Raw genomic sequence first — 15,581 nt, 5'->3', positions numbered from 1 at the left:
TATATAATTCTTCACTCCCTCGCTTAAACTCTCGCCTAAATCGCGTGTCCGACGCGTTCCTCGCGCGTCGACTTTTGACAGCCGCGATGGCACACGACTAATCCTATACGCTCTCCTGACTAAGAACACAAAACATTTGCTCATATTTGAAAGACTACTAAAAACTTACAAACATTACAAATCAAAAAAAAAATACGTAAAATACAATCTAATAAATCACTCGGCGCTCGCAAAATACATGCCGCTCACAATACTCCGAATCACCGGTACTGCTGCCCACTCGCCCTCACTCTCATCCGCAAATGGGTCACTCTCCTTCAAATCCGTTGCGTCCTTAATTTCAGCAGTGACTCCTTTTGATTCATCCTCCGGCGCAAATCGGAACGACAGACTCACACCGCCCCGGCCACCATTACCCTCCTTCGCAAGACCCTCGGTCCAGAATCTCACGAGTGCATTGCCCTCAACGCCCTTGCGCAGCCGGATCTCGGGACTCTCAGCAGACGTCAACACTATAGCAAGATGTCCGGCCTCGCGGTTAAACACACCCGACGGCTTACTCTGAGCTGCCGTCGCCTGTGCTCCTTCAATGCTCACCACGAGACTCATCTCACTCAGCACAAGCTCGTCAGCCGGATATGCTGGGTTCAGCACGTATCGCACGATAACAGACGTCTGACGCTCTTCAAACTTCCATGACGGCGTCACAATCACTGGCACATAATCCGCGCTCGTGAGCGAGTACTTGAACGCAATCGTCGGGATCGCAGACAGTCTATCTGGGTGCAGTACGTAACCGTCTTCAAGTTCGTCCTCGTCGTCCTCCACCGAGGTGATCACCTGTGAATTCGGGTGTATTCTGTCAACCAGCTCCGTGTTGGTCAGTCGAAGTGGCACCGCTTGTGTCGCAGCGCCCGAGTACGACAGCGCCACATCGCCCACGATCAGAACCCGAGCAGGAGATCCACCATGCAGCGACACATTCACAGTCTCAACAACACTGGACGTTAAATCTGGAAGCACAGGAATTAACGAGACCGGAGTTTCCGGGACACTGTCGACTTCTTCTTCTATCTCAGCCGGTTCCTCAACTGCGACGCCCGTCAGTGGCGCGTTCTCATTTTCATCTCTCTCCTCGATCGGAATCGAGCTTACACTATTCAGTCCCGAAGATGACACATGGCTCAAGCTCGGATCGTCAACCGCAGAATGAAACTCCTCTTTCTCGCCAATTTCCTGATCAGTAGCAATTGCAGGCAACTTGGGAATCGGAGAAACTGCCTTCTCCTCAGTGCTCTTCTCCTCGACAATCTCCGAAGACAATCTTCGCGTGCTCTCGAGAGATCCTCTATGCGATGGCGGCGGAGGAGGTGCAGGATGCCCATTGTTCATCAACTTTGTCAATCCTGCCGGCAAAGCTGGAATATCGCCCGCGAGAGCAGGTATACCTCCCGCATAAAGTTTGCTAGCGGCGTTCTCACCGCGCCGTCCGCGCATGCTGCGGCTCGGCGTCGCCGTCGGCTTCATACGCAAACTCGATGCAACGTGATCGCGAGCGGCTTGCTCCTCATCTTGCTGGTCTTTGAGAGGTGCGGACTGAATATCAATCGCTAGGCTGTGGTTGGCACTATCTTGTTGCAACTCGCCGTATGTCTCGTCCATCTCGGCCACTGCCGAGCCCTTAGCCACCGGCGGTGGAATAGAGTATCCCTCAGCATCAATCTCATGCTGTGCAGGTGCAGCAACAGGTGCAGCGGGAGGAGGAGTAGAAGGCAAGTTTGACTGACCAATCACGCTGATCGCATCAGGATCGTCACCGTGGCCATTCATACCACTGTTAAACACAGACGAGCTAAAACTAGCGTTCTGCGTCATTGCGGGGGGGACAACCTGAGCAGGTGCAACAGGAACAGCTCCACTTGTCGTATTTCTGCCAGCAGGTGGTGCAGGAGTAGCACGGAATTGTGACGAACGAGATGAGGTCATGCTTGCAGCGTCGTTGTCGCGCACGTCAAATGATTCAAGATTTTGCTTGTTTTTCTTGTCCTTAGACGAGCCAAACAGGCGGCGTCCCCCAGACTCGGATTTGCGAAGAATCGTCGACATTCTATTAAATCGAGACTTGCCTGGGGTAGCTATACACTAAGAAGTTAATAAAAATTACGAAATACTGATGACAACCAAGATTGGGTACATACCTGGTGAAGAGTCTTCAGTAGCAACAGAGGACCGACGTTTGGAGGACGACGAAGGTGACATGCCAACTGAGTTAAGGGAGCTGCTGCGAATACCGGGTTGTTGTTGCAGTTGCATTAGTTGCTGCTGACGACCATGTCCATGCGGGGGCGGCGGAGGAGCTACTCTTGAGCCTACTTGTTGGCTGTTAGACGTAGCAATTGCTGTAGAGGATCTATGCTGTGGAAGCCCATTTGTCTGGACCTGCAAAGCAAACATCTTAATTTCGTCCCGAGGATCAAATGAGAGCAATTCGTTAAGATTTCCTTCACAAAGAGCCACAATACGCTGAGCCTTATCAACCTCAGAGGTCTGATATCTAATCAAGGCATCCTTAAGCATCACCAGTCTCCCCTCATCAATGCCTTGCAATTTCTCAAAAACAAGCGGCGCCTGAGAATCCCATTCAGCAACAACTTCGTTAACACCAGCGTGTGCACCTGCAATTTTATTAGAACCCTTACGCTTGTACTTCTCGACTTTGTCCTCGGCAATTGAAATATCGTCGGCAAGCGTTGCGAGGTTGGTCTGAATCATTCGCATCTCCGACCACTCGCGATCCCCACCATCGACAACAGAATAGCGTCTAAGAGTATGGATAATCTCAGACTGTATCTTGTTCGCAAAGCTCTGCGAGGCCCCAGAAAGAATGCTTGTTGACTCGACAACTTTACTCCATACCGCAGTAAACGATCCTAGTCCAGCCTGCCCAACTTGCGGGGAAAGTGTGCGCGACGACAGCTTTGCGAGCGAATTCGCATACTCGAGCTCAATGCGGTGACGCTCTTCGATCCAATCGGCAAGCTCTTCGTTAGCTTTTCTCATGAACTGCATCCGATCCTTGAGCAGCGTCACTGCTTCGGATGGCGGCAATGTCGACTAGTAGCAATCAAATTTATGTTAGCTCAAATAATTCCCGGAAGTGGCCGGCTTGACTGGTGATTTGCAATCAGCGTCCCAATTGATTCTCGAAAAGAAAGTTGTCATACCAGAATCTTATCCGCATACTCGGACCGTGAAAGTGAATCCATAGTGAAGGCTGCTGTGGATGCTGATAGCTTGGTTCTAAGTGTGAGGGAACTCCGCTTTGCTTTCAATATGGTTGGGCCACGGCGAATCATCGACGCCCGCAATGCGACAAGCCTAACCTTGATTAGGTGATTGTAGATACGCTTATATAATACATTTACTAACTAGCTTCCTTTTACAAAATGACCCTTCAAACGCCTTTTTGTGTTTTTATCCTGTATTTTTTGTTGTAAAGTTCCTAAAAAATCAGCAAAAACTTCTTTTTGTCTTATTTCGTTGCGAATGCCTCGGGCTTCGCAGCGCCAGCTACCACAATCGCATGAGCGAGGTCATCGACCAAATCCTCAGGGTCTTCAATTCCTACACAAAGTCTGATAAGATCTTCAGGCAGAGCTCTCTCCTTGCGCACCTTTGGATCAATAGACGCATGACTCATCTTACAAGGCATGGAAATCAAGCTGTTGACGCAGCCGAACGAAACCGAAATTCCCCAGAGTCTGGCTCCCTCGACAATTTTCTCCGAAGTCTCAACATCACCGGTCTCAAACGACAAAACTGCTCCGGCACCGGTAGCCATAGACCAGTGCAAGTCGTATTGCGGGTGCGACTTGAGTCCCGGAAAACGTACCTTAAATCCAGCTGCTTCCAGGCGCTCAGCAACGTGTTGAGCATTAGATTGCGCCTTTTCAAAGCGAATAGCCAGCGTCTTGACACCACGCATCAATAGCCAGCAGTCAAAAGGTGCCAGGCCACAGCCAGTTGCATTTATGGTGAAGAAGAGACGGTTACCGAGTTCTTCGTCGTTGACGGCAATAACACCGGCCATTAGGTCATGATGTCCGCTCAGAAATTTAGTAGCAGACTCGTATACTATATCAACACCAAAATCGAGAGGGGACATGCCTAGCGGCGACATCATCGTGTTGTCGACCGCGACAACTGTCTGTGGTCTTTTTGCCTTTACCAGCTTAGTGATTGTCGGGATATCGCAGATCTTGATCAAGGGGTTTGTTGGACTCTCGAGTAAAACAAGAGCAGTCTTTTCTGTTAACTTTTCCGTCACTCTTTCTACAACAGTGGTGTCAACGTGGTGGACCGTGATATCGCCGTTTGTCGACAGATATTTGAGTAGTCTGTTTGTGCCACCATATAAATCGTCGCCAGCAATGACCTCGTCACCGGGACGTAGAATTCTAGCAATGACATCCATAGCACTCATGCCCGATGCGACAGCAAGAACTCGGTTGGCTCCCATAATCTTTGCCAGATGTCGCTCTATAACGAATAAATTAGCGGCTGTGACTAGCCGTCATACACGTAGCATAGCAAGTCTAGTTACCCAGGTGTGTTCTCGTAGGATTTCCGCTTCTGGTATAGTCATACTCGCCCATCTCACTGCCGGAAGCCTGCTTGAAGGTCGCAGTCTGGTATATCGGCACTGACGAAGAGCGATACTGGTCTGGTGACTCGCTGTACACGATCTCGGTCTCAATCTTGTATTTCCTTACCGGCCCACCTGGACGAGGAGTCGAAGGGGCGGGTGAAGGCGGTAAGTTATTTGTGTCTTCCAAAGCCATTATATGTGTAAACAGGACGTGGTGGATAAAATGTTAGTAGCAGCAAGACTTAAAAAAAGCTATCCGTAATTTAAAAGACAAAGCACGGAATTTTAAATTTTTAGATTTTTTTGTCAGACTCCTGCGTTATGTGATATCTGAGTCATGAGTCCAAATTGCCGCGCGTGCTTTACTACATCCTGTAGATCGCGAAAACAAAAACAAAAACAGAAACAAACAACAGCAGGAACCTTCAGCCTCGTACGATTCTCAGTGTATGTCGGAGACTGATTATGAAACCGACTTCTCTTACGACGAAGAATTGCTAGCCGCTGCTCTTTCTGCTCCGTCACTGCGACAGCTCGCTGCAGAGAGTAATGTTGCTGCGCGTGATGAGTCGTACGGCCTTGAGCAGGCTAGTCTTTCTCAGACGACTGAATGTATGTGTACTATTTTGATATTGAGAGGTTGTTTTTGAGACAATAAGCCGTCGCTAATGCATAGGGTAGACAGTCGGCGAAGGAAAAGTCTCTGCTTTGCCTGTACCCGATCTGCCTTCTTTGCCACTTCCAACTGAGAAAGCGCATCGAAAACGACGAAGCAAATCCACTATAATCGATGAAAATATCTCTCAAGTAGAAGTTCCGGAAAAGAAAAAACGCGGTCGCAAGAAAAAGATAAAAGAGCCGGCAATGATAGAACTTGATCTCGAGATTCCAGCACAGTCATCCAGAAATGCACCCAGTGAACATGAAGGGCTCCAACTTTCGTCGTCATCGCCGCCACTGATAGTTCTGAAACCTAGACGCCGTTCACCATTTCTAGGCTCGGAGGGAATTCCTCCTGATTTTTCTGTATCTACATCATCGTCATCGTCCGATGAGTTGCTCCCTTTACATTTTCAAGATGCAACAGATATGAAGTCTCATTCAATGCTCGCAGAGTATCGTCAAGGCTGGAAGCTAAACGTCACAGACCTCGTATCACCTTCATATTGCGAGTTGCAATATTTCTATCAGTACTACAAGAATTCTTTTCGCAGAAGCAAGGCTATGTCCAAAGGCTCCGAAATACATCGTGACTTGGAGCTGGAGTTTAATAAGGAGATTATTGTCGATACTCAGGCCATGACAGAGGAAGACAAGAAAGCTCTTGATCTAATAGCAATGCTTGTATCATTACAGTCTCTATCTCATCTTGCGTTCGATGGTGAAGAAGCTGTCGCGCGAGAGCTACGAGTGTTTGGGTTCATCGGGGATATCTATATCAGCGGTATCATTGATGAAGTTTCATTTATGTCTGAGCGGTATAATCCTTCTGGGGTTGAGTTTATTGATACTGAAGATATTCCTGAACCACCACCACGAATTCCAGTCGGTACTCCTCCTCCTGCTTCACCGGCAGAAGTGATTGAAATTGACGATAGTTTGATTCCAGATGAAGTGCTGAACTCTCCTGAGCCAGATTCTCAGGCAGGACTGACACCAATTGATCTGGAAGGAAGTGGCAAACCATTATCTGATTATGTTACAGAGTCATATCCTACGCTGCAGCTTCGTCAACCTAACATCACAAGTTTTTTCAAACCTCTCACCCAAGAAACTATGGACACGATAGTCACAGAATCATCACAGAGTGCTGAGTGGACTCCACCACCGGAAAAACCGCGACAGATCCGTATTGCCGACTCTAAGACGCGCGCTTATAGATCGTTCCCAAACGAATCGCAACGCAAGTCAACTTATTTCCAACTCCTACTGTACCGACGTTTATTTCAGGAATTAACTGAAGGTAATTTTGACTTTAGTCGTGTTGCCGCACACTTGAATCTTGACATGAACGCAAAGCTGTCAGATGCATTTCATAACGAAGTTCTCGACAATGAAGTTGTAGCCGTATCGTTTACTCGTGAGATTGAAATGGGTAAAAAGCCGGAATACGTAGATAATTTGCTGAATATGGAAACTTTGCATGATGTCTGGAACTTACTATCAATGAAGTTTCAAGAATTCAGAGGCGAGCTTAGTGATCAGCTGTCGGTAATTTACATCTGGCAGAAAGACGCACAGGTATTCGGTGGTGTGGACTTCACTTATAAAGAAGATGATCTAAATAACTATTTGTTCGACATGCTTTCATATTGGCGAGGCGAACGAGATCCAAAGGGGGTCGATGTTGAAGAAGCTTACAAGTGTCACGGATGTCAATTCAAAGATCGCTGCGCGTGGCGATTGACAAAAATTCGAGAGAGCGCCGAGAGAAATCGGCAGGCATTTGTAAAGAAGTGGGGAGCTCCGCCAGGTCAGCTTGTAGTTATGAAGTATGATTATTGATTTTTGTATATATTGTGTGGCTATTTACGCGGCGCGTTCAGGTTTCGGATTTACAAGGTAAATAAATATACATAATTGCTATGTTACATGTAAAGATAAAATTAGAATCTAGCGGCTTTAGTAGTCTTATCATACAACTCCAAATTCAAAGCCGCCAAAAAACACGGTATCTCACGCCGCTCCTGCACCCAGAACGTAATTAAATTAGCACACTCAAGTGCAAACGGACTATCGGTCCTTCCACCCATCTTCATCGTACCAGCTGCGGGATCAAAAGTAAACGATTCATCGTCTGAATTCGCAAACATCGAGGTGGCGCGCACTTTATTATTTGCGAGAAAATCTAGCTTGTAGCCTAGTAATGAGTATACTGCTTCGCGAAACTCGACCGATTTTGCAGACCAGATCTCTTTAAGACGTTTTATACGCTTCTCTTTATCAGCCACCTCGCGTTGCATATCTTTGATTTCCAGTTTCAGTCTGTCTAGTGTGTTGACACTCACCATTTGTCCTATATCATCGCGTCGGTTCTCAAGTTGAGCAAGTAAAGAGTTATTCTCCTCGCGGAGAGTATCAAGCATGCTCTTTTTGATTGCTTGATCTCGCGCCACAGGATTATCACGTAATTGAAGAACTCGAGAATGTGCAACAGTAGCGGATTCCATTGTTTTGATTTTATTTTGCAGTCTGCTAATTTCTTTCTTTGCAGATTCCTCGTTCTTGACACTGGTTGTATATTCATCTTGCAATTGTCGATTACGGCGCAAAAGCTCACCAAGTCGTTCATCGTCTGCTTCACTTGAGCGTGTCCGTTTACCCAGAATCGGCTCACTTATATTGTTTTGTTTTTCAAGATCAGACAGATCCTTAGTGAGTCTTTTAACTTCCTCCTTCTGATCCGCTAAGAATTTCTCCAATTGTTCAATCCTTGAAGCTTTTTGCTTGTCGTAATTTCCCTGCATAAAAACAGTCTCTTCGCTATCAAAAGTTTTCAGCTGCTCTCTCAAAAACTCAGCCTCATTTACAGCCAGCGCTTTTTGTCGTTCCAATCGAGCCATCGCTTTTGTATTATTATTGATTGTGTCTTGAAGTGTTGCCACTTGTTGTTCAATCTCCTCTAGTTCGCGAGCATCGCCTTCTAATCCAACACCGCGTGCTGAAATCTCAGCTTCAAGACGTCCGATCTTATCTAATAAGGCAACCCTCTCGCTGCGCTCGCTGGCAAGAGCATGCATAACATCTTCAGGGGTACGAAATTCCTCACTAGACTCAAGGAAAGAGGCCCAGCGAGCCGATTCCTGGCGCAAATTAGCAGCTTCAAGTTCTGCATCAGCTACTTGGCGGCGTAGATCTTCCATTAATTTTACTCGGGCCTCTAGTAGCGTTTTTTCTTCTTGAATAAATTTGAATTTTTTATGAGATTCGCGGAGTGTGTTGAGTTCAGGTGTTAGTATGTGTAATTGCGATTCGAAGGTTTTTGTCATAGCAATTTGCGACGACAGTTGAGACTGCAGTGTTGTAAACGTAGCGAGTTCCTCAGTCTTTGCTTTTAACGATTTGTTTTCCAATGCAAGTTTCTCGTTTTCTTCTTCCAGTTTGTTGAGCTGTACCACCTTCTCCTGGTATTTTTCTTGTAACGAAGATAACTGTTCATTGAGTTCATTCGTAGTCGTCACAAGTGACGAATTTACCATCTTGTATTCGTCAACCTGGCGTTTCGTGCTCGAGCTTGCGGCGCGAAGTGACGACTCTGCTTCAAATCGTGCATCTTGGGAATCTGAAAGTTGCTGTTCAAGAGAACGAATTTGTCGTTCTAAAGTAGATTTGATAGTTGGAAGTGAGGCTTTCAGCGAAGCTAGTTCTGTGGAAGCTTCTTTATGTTTTGCGAGCAGAAATTGTTGATCAGTTTCTAGTGCCTGTAAATCAAACATGGCATAAGAATATAAAGTTTTACTTTTTAGATGTGAAAATAAATACTTACATCAGAACGTTTGCCTTCTTCAGCAATATTACGTTCAAGTTCACGGATAGAATCTTCAAATCGCAGCTTATCTCGCTCGCGCTCGTCTCTGAGGTTCGAGAGATCATATTTGAGAGCATGGTTTTCTGCGCGAAGGGCAGCGATCACCGTAGCAGAGTCTTCCTGTTTATCTGCGGCAGATGCAATATTAACAGAAGCTGCTTTTGTAGAAGAAGTTTGTGAGTGAGAAGTGAAAAGAGTTCGCGAAACTGGCTGTTGATGACGGTGATCTTAGCTCTATTCCATATAACGTAAACAAATTAAAAATAATTACCTTTGCAGTCCCGTTAGCAGGAGTAAACAGTGACGAAGCCCGTCTCGGAACGGGAATCGAACTTCCAGGTTGCGATACGCCAGATTGCAATGGAGTAGCAGTTAGTTTGCGCATTTTTTTTGGTTGTGGTGAAGAGGAGGCGAGAAGGAGAGAGTGGTGGGATATTTGTATATCTGCGCGTGGAGCATACTACAACTCAGGGGATGTTTTCTCATTCCGAGCCGCGGCAGAGGCGGGATCACTCGCAGCCTCTCTCATTCAACGGTCTCAATATCTTTTAACTCGCCGCAATTGAACAGTATCGGCATTTAGATTGAAAGGGTCTGCTCTAATATAATGCTTCAATTTATACTTGTGCAAAATCGTCAGGGAAAAACACGGCTAGCAAAGTATTATGCGCCGTACAATGTCCGTATCCAACAATTTCTCTTTACTCGATACTCTTCAGGAGCTTTTAGTTCTCTTGATTGTTATACTGATTTAATTTTTCATTAATTATAGGATGATGAGAAAGTGCGATTAAAAGGAGAAGTACACAGATTAGTAGCACCACGCGACCAAAAATATCAATCCAACTTCGTTGAGGTAATCATCAACTCATCAGTCCCTCACATCTCTATTTCTCAACAAACTAATATTGAATTTTATTTTTATTTTGATTTAGTTTCGGAATCTTAAAATAGTATACAGACGTTATGCTGGTCTCTTTTTCTGCGCTTGTGTCGATGCGGATGATAATGAACTAGCGTATTTGGAGGCTATACATTTCTTCGTTGAAGTTCTAGATACTTTCTTTGGAAACGTTTGTGAATTAGATTTGGTTTTCAACTTCTACAAGGTATTTTTCCAATTTTTTACATTCATGATTTCGCCTAGTTTCATCGCGACTTCGATCCGTAAGGAGTCACTGTCGAGGCAGGCTGGAAGAAGCATCCTTGAACTTATAATTAATACTTCACAGGTCTACGCAATCCTTGACGAGGTCTTTCTGGCGGGTGAAATTGAAGAGACCTCAAAGCCAATCATCTTGCATAGATTGGAATATCTTGACCGTTTAGAATGAGTAAATGTATAGTATAGTTTAGGTGACTCAGATCCATGTCATCTATTGGTTACAGTTTACTTGTCTATCTTTATGGCGTTTCTTGTTTAATTGTATCATAGTAATATGGGAAAAATGAATTGAATAAAAAAAATTTATTAATGACCAAGCGTGTGCTGCTAATGTAAATATGGCGTACAACAAAGGAAATATAAGCATTAAATAATTAACACTAAGGCTCAATGCAGCGTCAGACAAAGCCGCTCGAGGCTCCGTTACAACCAAGATATCGCAAGATAGCGTCACACCTCATCATCTCATTTTCTTATATCTATACTTTACCAGCACTACACTATTTTTTGTAATTTTAATATATAACCTTTTTGCATTTTTATTCAGCAAGAAGTAAAATGCCACCACAATCTGCTATTCCCCAAATTGGCGTAAGTATTTTTGTCAATTCTCTAATTGCCAGATATCAACTACTAACGTCCTTTCTCCTTTATATCAGACGCGCTTGAAGATTCAACTAAAGCTCTCAATTTCGAGACTGCGACATATTCAGCAGAAAGAGGCTGCAATTGCTAAGCAGCAGCGTCGAGATGTATGTTAACTGTAATAGCTGTTTACGATAGTTCTGCCAATTACTGACGCTGATGCAGATTGCGCAATTACTTACCAGCGAAAAGTCAGACTCTGCAAAGATCAGGGTCGAGAATGTGATTCGCCAAGAGATTAATGTTGAATTACTTGAAATTCTTGAGCTCTACTGCGAGCTGCTGCTGGCGCGGATAGGACTTATCGATCAAAGGTCTGTGAATTAACATTATCTTTTTATATTTATTCTTTTTCGTAAAACCTGACTTGATGCTAATTAAGTATTCTTGCAGACGAGATTGCGATCCTGGCCTTGAGGAGGCTGTGAAATCAATCATTTACGCTGCGGGTCGTACAGATGTTAAAGAGCTACAGCAAGTGCGCGACATGCTGATAGCAAAATTTGGCAAGGAATTCGCTCGTGATGCACTTGAGAATGCATCTGAAGTAGTCAACGCTCGAGTATACAAGAAACTCTTGATTGAACCTCCCAAAGAAGAGTTAGTAAAGCTTTATCTTGAGGAGATCGCGCGAACGTATCGGATTCCATGGAGCGGGCTTTCTGAGGAAGAACGCAAGAAGTTCTTACCACAAGAGGACGACGAGGATGATGATTCACCAAGCGGAGGAGTTCCAGAAACCGCTGAAGAGTTGATCCTGCCAAGTGCTCCGATCAAGATTGCGCCTATTAGTGCGAGTCCTGAGAATCCGAAGCCAGCAGTAACATATCAGGGCAAGAGCGTGAGCGGTGCTTTGCCAAATAGTGACGTTCCAGGATTGGACGAGTTGTCAAAGCGATTTGCTGCTCTTAAACGTTAATGTAGTTATGGCAGATGCAAGTTAATCTTTACTTCCTGAGCATCTCTTGTCTTTGAGCGCAACATACAGTAGATGTAATATTAAATCAAATAATCGTCTTTCATTTTTTACAGGATATATACAAGCGATGAAAAAGGCCTATTTAGTTTCTTGAGGATTTGTCAGAGCAGCCCTCCGCTTTGCCATCTTTTCACCCAAATACTTGATGCCCTTAACCAAACCAGCTGTCGCAACACCCTTTGCGCTCTGCACGGCCGCAGGCCACTTCACAGTGTGCACAATTATTCTTGAGACTTCCTGCACAAGAGACTCATGAGATGCAATCATCTGGTCGAATTCAGAACCTACTAAGCGCGGAACAATGCCTGGCTCGGCAGATTGGTCGTATCTGGACGGGTCAATACCGAGAAGGGAGGCGTATCGAGAGTATATCTTGTGTTTAAATGCAGGTGGTAGACGGGCTACCATATTGCCTCTGCGAACAGGATCCATATCCTGCTTCAAGGAAATACTCGAATCGGGAGGGAAAGAGTCGTACGCACCACTAAGCTGAATATTTGGGAGGGTATCAATGAGAGGCGCGTAGAGGCGGTGAAAGTGCTGCATCTGATTGGAGACAATATTGGATACTTTTTGCGGATTCTCTGCACCCACTTGCATACGAGGGTCGCCGGTATAAGATATGGCAGCAATGGTGGTGTAGAGGTCATGCTCGGAGAAGGACTCTGGTAGGAGCAGAAGCGCAGTGCGCAGGACAGAGAAGAGATTGCGTTGGTTTGCGAGGCGGACACGCGGATCGTCACGAAGAATTTTGACAGGTTTGTGCAGTCGTCCAGAAAGATATAGCGTATCCCAGACGAGAAGATCTCGAGAAAGCGTGTCTATATTGACGACTCCATATTTGATTACCAGGCCATTGAGCTCGACATATGGATTAAAGTAGACTCCCGCCCCGAGATCCTGCACTCTAGCTACAGCTGCCGAGCCCAACAACCTTAGCGCCGAATAATGTTCTGGAAATTGTGCAATATTCAGTGAATGCCAGTGCTGGGTGTGTGACACACCAAAAATGAGATCAACCTGAGGCTTTGCTGCTGCAGAAGTAGAGCCCTGTGAAAAGACGCCGGATCCGTAAGCGAAAGCATAGCGGATTGGTGCCCGAAATTTCCACAAAGTCGCCCGCAACTGTTCCTTAAGATGATCATCAATTGGTATGTGCTGATTCACTCCAAAACCAGTCGGCAGGTCTGAAAATTTCTTGATCTGACGGAGATGTGCTTCTGAGAGTTCGTGGTCGCGGGCAAAGTGCGACGGGTTTTGCGAAGAGACGGAAGAGGAGTAATACCGCGGGTTGCGAACTTTTGCTTTGAGTGCGATCCTCAGCATTTTCGCTATTAATCTATGATCTGCTATCAAATTTCCTTCGTCTCGTTCTTCGGATGAGGAACTTCAACAGGAACAACAGCAGGACCGGATGCAACAAATGCAGCCTCGGGCCATCTCACCCAGTCAGCAAGTAAGTAATAAATTACTCATCATATGCCGCAACACGTGCGGCTTTTTTTTCCCCAAGTTTTCTACTTTCTCGGACACAGTTCGAAGAAGCCTTTTTCCTGCATAGACAGAGACAGACTTGTTGCTGGTCTGATATACGCAATTGCCTCTTTTTGGCTCATATTCCTGCTCTTGGAGTATTGCTGTTAGAAAGTATCTCATTAATTGCTTCGCCGGGAAGACTCTAGACAAAGGCTGTTTATGGTCTGTCAGCAATGCTCTCCCGCGTCTTTGTCCGACACTCGTCTTCTTCCTCTTCGTGCTCACTTTCTTCCCTTGCCCGCTCTGTTACCCCTTCTTTTTTCTCGCTATCTATGACTTTGCTAAAAAGCAGCACCATGAGCTCTGCGGGCTCAGGCACAGCCGCTGTCGGCACAGTCTCCACCCCGGCTGTCGCAGTCGCAAATCCCGAGTCAGCAACGCTCAAGGCCCACCACCTGCCCTCCGGCCGCTTCGGGGCACCATGGCCCTCAGTCGGCAAAGGAGATATTAATTTTTTTGAGGTCATGCGTAGTCGTTTTAATGGCGACTGGAAGCCAGTCAAGGTAGCTCCAGACATGATATCGGTAGCTGTACCTGCCTTCGTATCTCAACCAGCTGATCGCGATCAATCGAAAATTCGAGCAACCTGGCTTGGTCACGCCTCTTTTCTTGCTGAAATGCCGTCTGGCTTGACTGCTCTTTTTGACCCTTTATTCGGCAAAAAGTGCGCACCTACTTATATTCCTGGATTGAATCGGATCTCGCCTTCGCCTTGCAAGGTCGAGGATTTACCACAGGTCGACATCGTCTGCATATCACATGCTCACTACGACCACCTTGATCACTACTCCATTAAGCTTCTTCACAAGATATTCCCCAATATTCATTATTTTGTACCGCTCGGCATGAAGAGCTGGTTCACATCATCAGGCATAACTCAAGTCACCGAACTCGACTGGTGGGATCAACGTGAATTCTCTGTCAACGGTCTCACAGCTACAGTTTCCTGCCTTCCTGCCCAACATACCTCCAACCGTAACCTCAGAGACTACGGCAAAGCTCTCTGCGCATCGTGGGCAATCGATTCTAAAGGTAAGGTATATTTTGGCGGCGACACGGGATACCGTGCCGTACCCAAAGTTGCTGACGGCGTCGACGACCATGATCTCGATCTTCCCGTATGTCCTGCATTTAAGGAAATTGGTGATTTTAGAGGACCATTTGACCTCGCACTGTTGCCTATTGGAGCTTACTCGCCGCGGCATATCATGAGCAGAGTCCACTCCGACCCTGAAGATTCTGTAAATATCTTTCGTGATGTTAAAGCAAAACGCGCTCTAGCTATGCATTACGGTACTGTACGTATATTATCTATTATTAGCCGAATTGATTATGAGTTGACAATGCATTTTTCAGTGGATCTTGACCGACGAACCGATTCTCGAACCAATTCAGAAGCTGAGGGAAGCTCTAACGAAATTTTCGTACGCATCACTTGTATTTTGGAATTACAAAATTTTGCGATAGCTCTTACTGACTACACAGAATTCCTGAAACGGGCGTTTTCGACACGATTCCCGTTGGTGAATCAGTCGAGATCGAAGTTTCTGATAATTAGATCCTCTCTTGAATGACCTCGAAACTCCTCTCAGGCTGATATACAGTAGTATTATGTATTCAAATAAATATATTTACGTGATTTGTCCAATATTGCTGGGCAAGATTGTAGACGTGACTGGCAGAGAGCAGATATAGTAAAGGTAGCATTGGACTACTAATCCTCCAACTAAATGACGTCGTGTATGCTCTTTTTGTATAAACAATCCTTGACGTATATTATTCGCTCTTTATTCATCGTTAATTTGTCCCTCAAGCTGGTTGGATTTCTATTGTACTTTGACAATATATTTAATGAATTCGACGAGAGACATCGGCGTCAGTCAGTAAGTGAACATTAAGCACTTGGTACCATCATCTCACGCACAGTAAAACCAAACTAGCCATTAGTTCAATGCTAGCTGAAAATTATAAGTTGGGCGATTTTGAGAAGTTTCTCAATTGATTGTATTGTAAGTTTGATCACGCGTCTTTATGGAGAATGCCGTTGATTGAAGGGTTCAGAAGAATTTCACACAGCATA

At 45.5% G+C, this 15,581-nt stretch overlaps 8 protein-coding genes across 8 annotated transcripts; 4 read left to right on the top strand and 4 right to left on the bottom strand.

Annotated features, from left to right (window-relative positions):
• Positions 1–120: 120 nt before the first annotated feature.
• V2V93DRAFT_369180 (Muniscin C-terminal mu homology domain-containing protein) lies at positions 121–3,344 on the bottom strand. Its single transcript, XM_066909954.1, has 3 exons — positions 3,225–3,344; positions 2,199–3,114; positions 121–2,135 (listed from the first exon to the last, which is right to left on the bottom strand). Exons 1-3 carry the CDS (start codon positions 3,264–3,266, stop codon positions 217–219), a joined length of 2,877 nt encoding a protein of 958 aa, XP_066766257.1. The 5' UTR covers positions 3,267–3,344; the 3' UTR covers positions 121–216.
• Positions 3,345–3,403: 59 nt separating this feature from the next.
• Positions 3,404–4,974, bottom strand: V2V93DRAFT_369177 (Cys/Met metabolism PLP-dependent enzyme-domain-containing protein). Its single transcript, XM_066909953.1, has 2 exons — positions 4,604–4,974; positions 3,404–4,539 (listed from the first exon to the last, which is right to left on the bottom strand). Exons 1-2 carry the CDS (start codon positions 4,839–4,841, stop codon positions 3,533–3,535), a joined length of 1,245 nt encoding a protein of 414 aa, XP_066766256.1. The 5' UTR covers positions 4,842–4,974; the 3' UTR covers positions 3,404–3,532.
• A 62-nt stretch (positions 4,975–5,036) lies between these two features.
• On the top strand, positions 5,037–7,239 carry V2V93DRAFT_369173 (exonuclease V). Its single transcript, XM_066909952.1, has one exon. It carries the CDS (start codon positions 5,513–5,515, stop codon positions 7,151–7,153), a length of 1,641 nt encoding a protein of 546 aa, XP_066766255.1. The 5' UTR covers positions 5,037–5,512; the 3' UTR covers positions 7,154–7,239.
• Positions 7,142–9,625, bottom strand: V2V93DRAFT_369171 (spindle assembly checkpoint component Mad1). Its single transcript, XM_066909951.1, has 3 exons — positions 9,448–9,625; positions 9,135–9,386; positions 7,142–9,069 (listed from the first exon to the last, which is right to left on the bottom strand). The coding sequence occupies exons 1-3, from the start codon at positions 9,559–9,561 to the stop codon at positions 7,255–7,257; spliced, it is 2,181 nt and encodes a 726-aa protein (XP_066766254.1). The 5' UTR covers positions 9,562–9,625; the 3' UTR covers positions 7,142–7,254.
• Positions 9,626–9,672: 47 nt separating this feature from the next.
• On the top strand, positions 9,673–10,531 carry V2V93DRAFT_230837 (AP complex, mu/sigma subunit). Its single transcript, XM_066907067.1, has 4 exons — positions 9,673–9,855; positions 9,949–10,032; positions 10,112–10,285; positions 10,409–10,531. Exons 1-4 carry the CDS (start codon positions 9,784–9,786, stop codon positions 10,508–10,510), a joined length of 432 nt encoding a protein of 143 aa, XP_066766253.1. The 5' UTR covers positions 9,673–9,783; the 3' UTR covers positions 10,511–10,531.
• A 258-nt stretch (positions 10,532–10,789) lies between these two features.
• V2V93DRAFT_386130 (regulator of Vps4 activity in the MVB pathway-domain-containing protein) lies at positions 10,790–12,015 on the top strand. The gene is made up of 4 exons (XM_066912262.1): positions 10,790–10,932; positions 11,001–11,093; positions 11,152–11,300; positions 11,380–12,015. Exons 1-4 carry the CDS (start codon positions 10,900–10,902, stop codon positions 11,903–11,905), a joined length of 801 nt encoding a protein of 266 aa, XP_066766252.1. The 5' UTR covers positions 10,790–10,899; the 3' UTR covers positions 11,906–12,015.
• On the bottom strand, positions 11,981–13,386 carry V2V93DRAFT_369166 (mitochondrial matrix Mmp37). Its single transcript, XM_066909950.1, has one exon. The coding sequence runs from the start codon at positions 13,289–13,291 to the stop codon at positions 12,044–12,046; it is 1,248 nt and encodes a 415-aa protein (XP_066766251.1). The 5' UTR covers positions 13,292–13,386; the 3' UTR covers positions 11,981–12,043.
• A 411-nt stretch (positions 13,387–13,797) lies between these two features.
• V2V93DRAFT_323624 (beta-lactamase superfamily domain-containing protein) lies at positions 13,798–15,059 on the top strand (the record flags this gene model as incomplete). Its single annotated transcript, XM_066907443.1, has 3 exons — positions 13,798–14,799; positions 14,858–14,925; positions 14,987–15,059. The coding sequence occupies 3 exons, from the start codon at positions 13,798–13,800 to the stop codon at positions 15,057–15,059; spliced, it is 1,143 nt and encodes a 380-aa protein (XP_066766250.1).
• Positions 15,060–15,581: the final 522 nt, after the last annotated feature.

This window comes from Kockiozyma suomiensis, assembly GCF_038497685.1.
Source record: "Kockiozyma suomiensis strain NRRL Y-17356 unplaced genomic scaffold V2V93scaffold_6, whole genome shotgun sequence".
Classification (NCBI taxonomy): Eukaryota; Fungi; Ascomycota; class Lipomycetes; order Lipomycetales; family Lipomycetaceae; genus Kockiozyma; species Kockiozyma suomiensis.
Note: the sequence above shows the minus strand (reverse complement) of the source record. Positions and strands in the feature narration are given on the sequence as shown.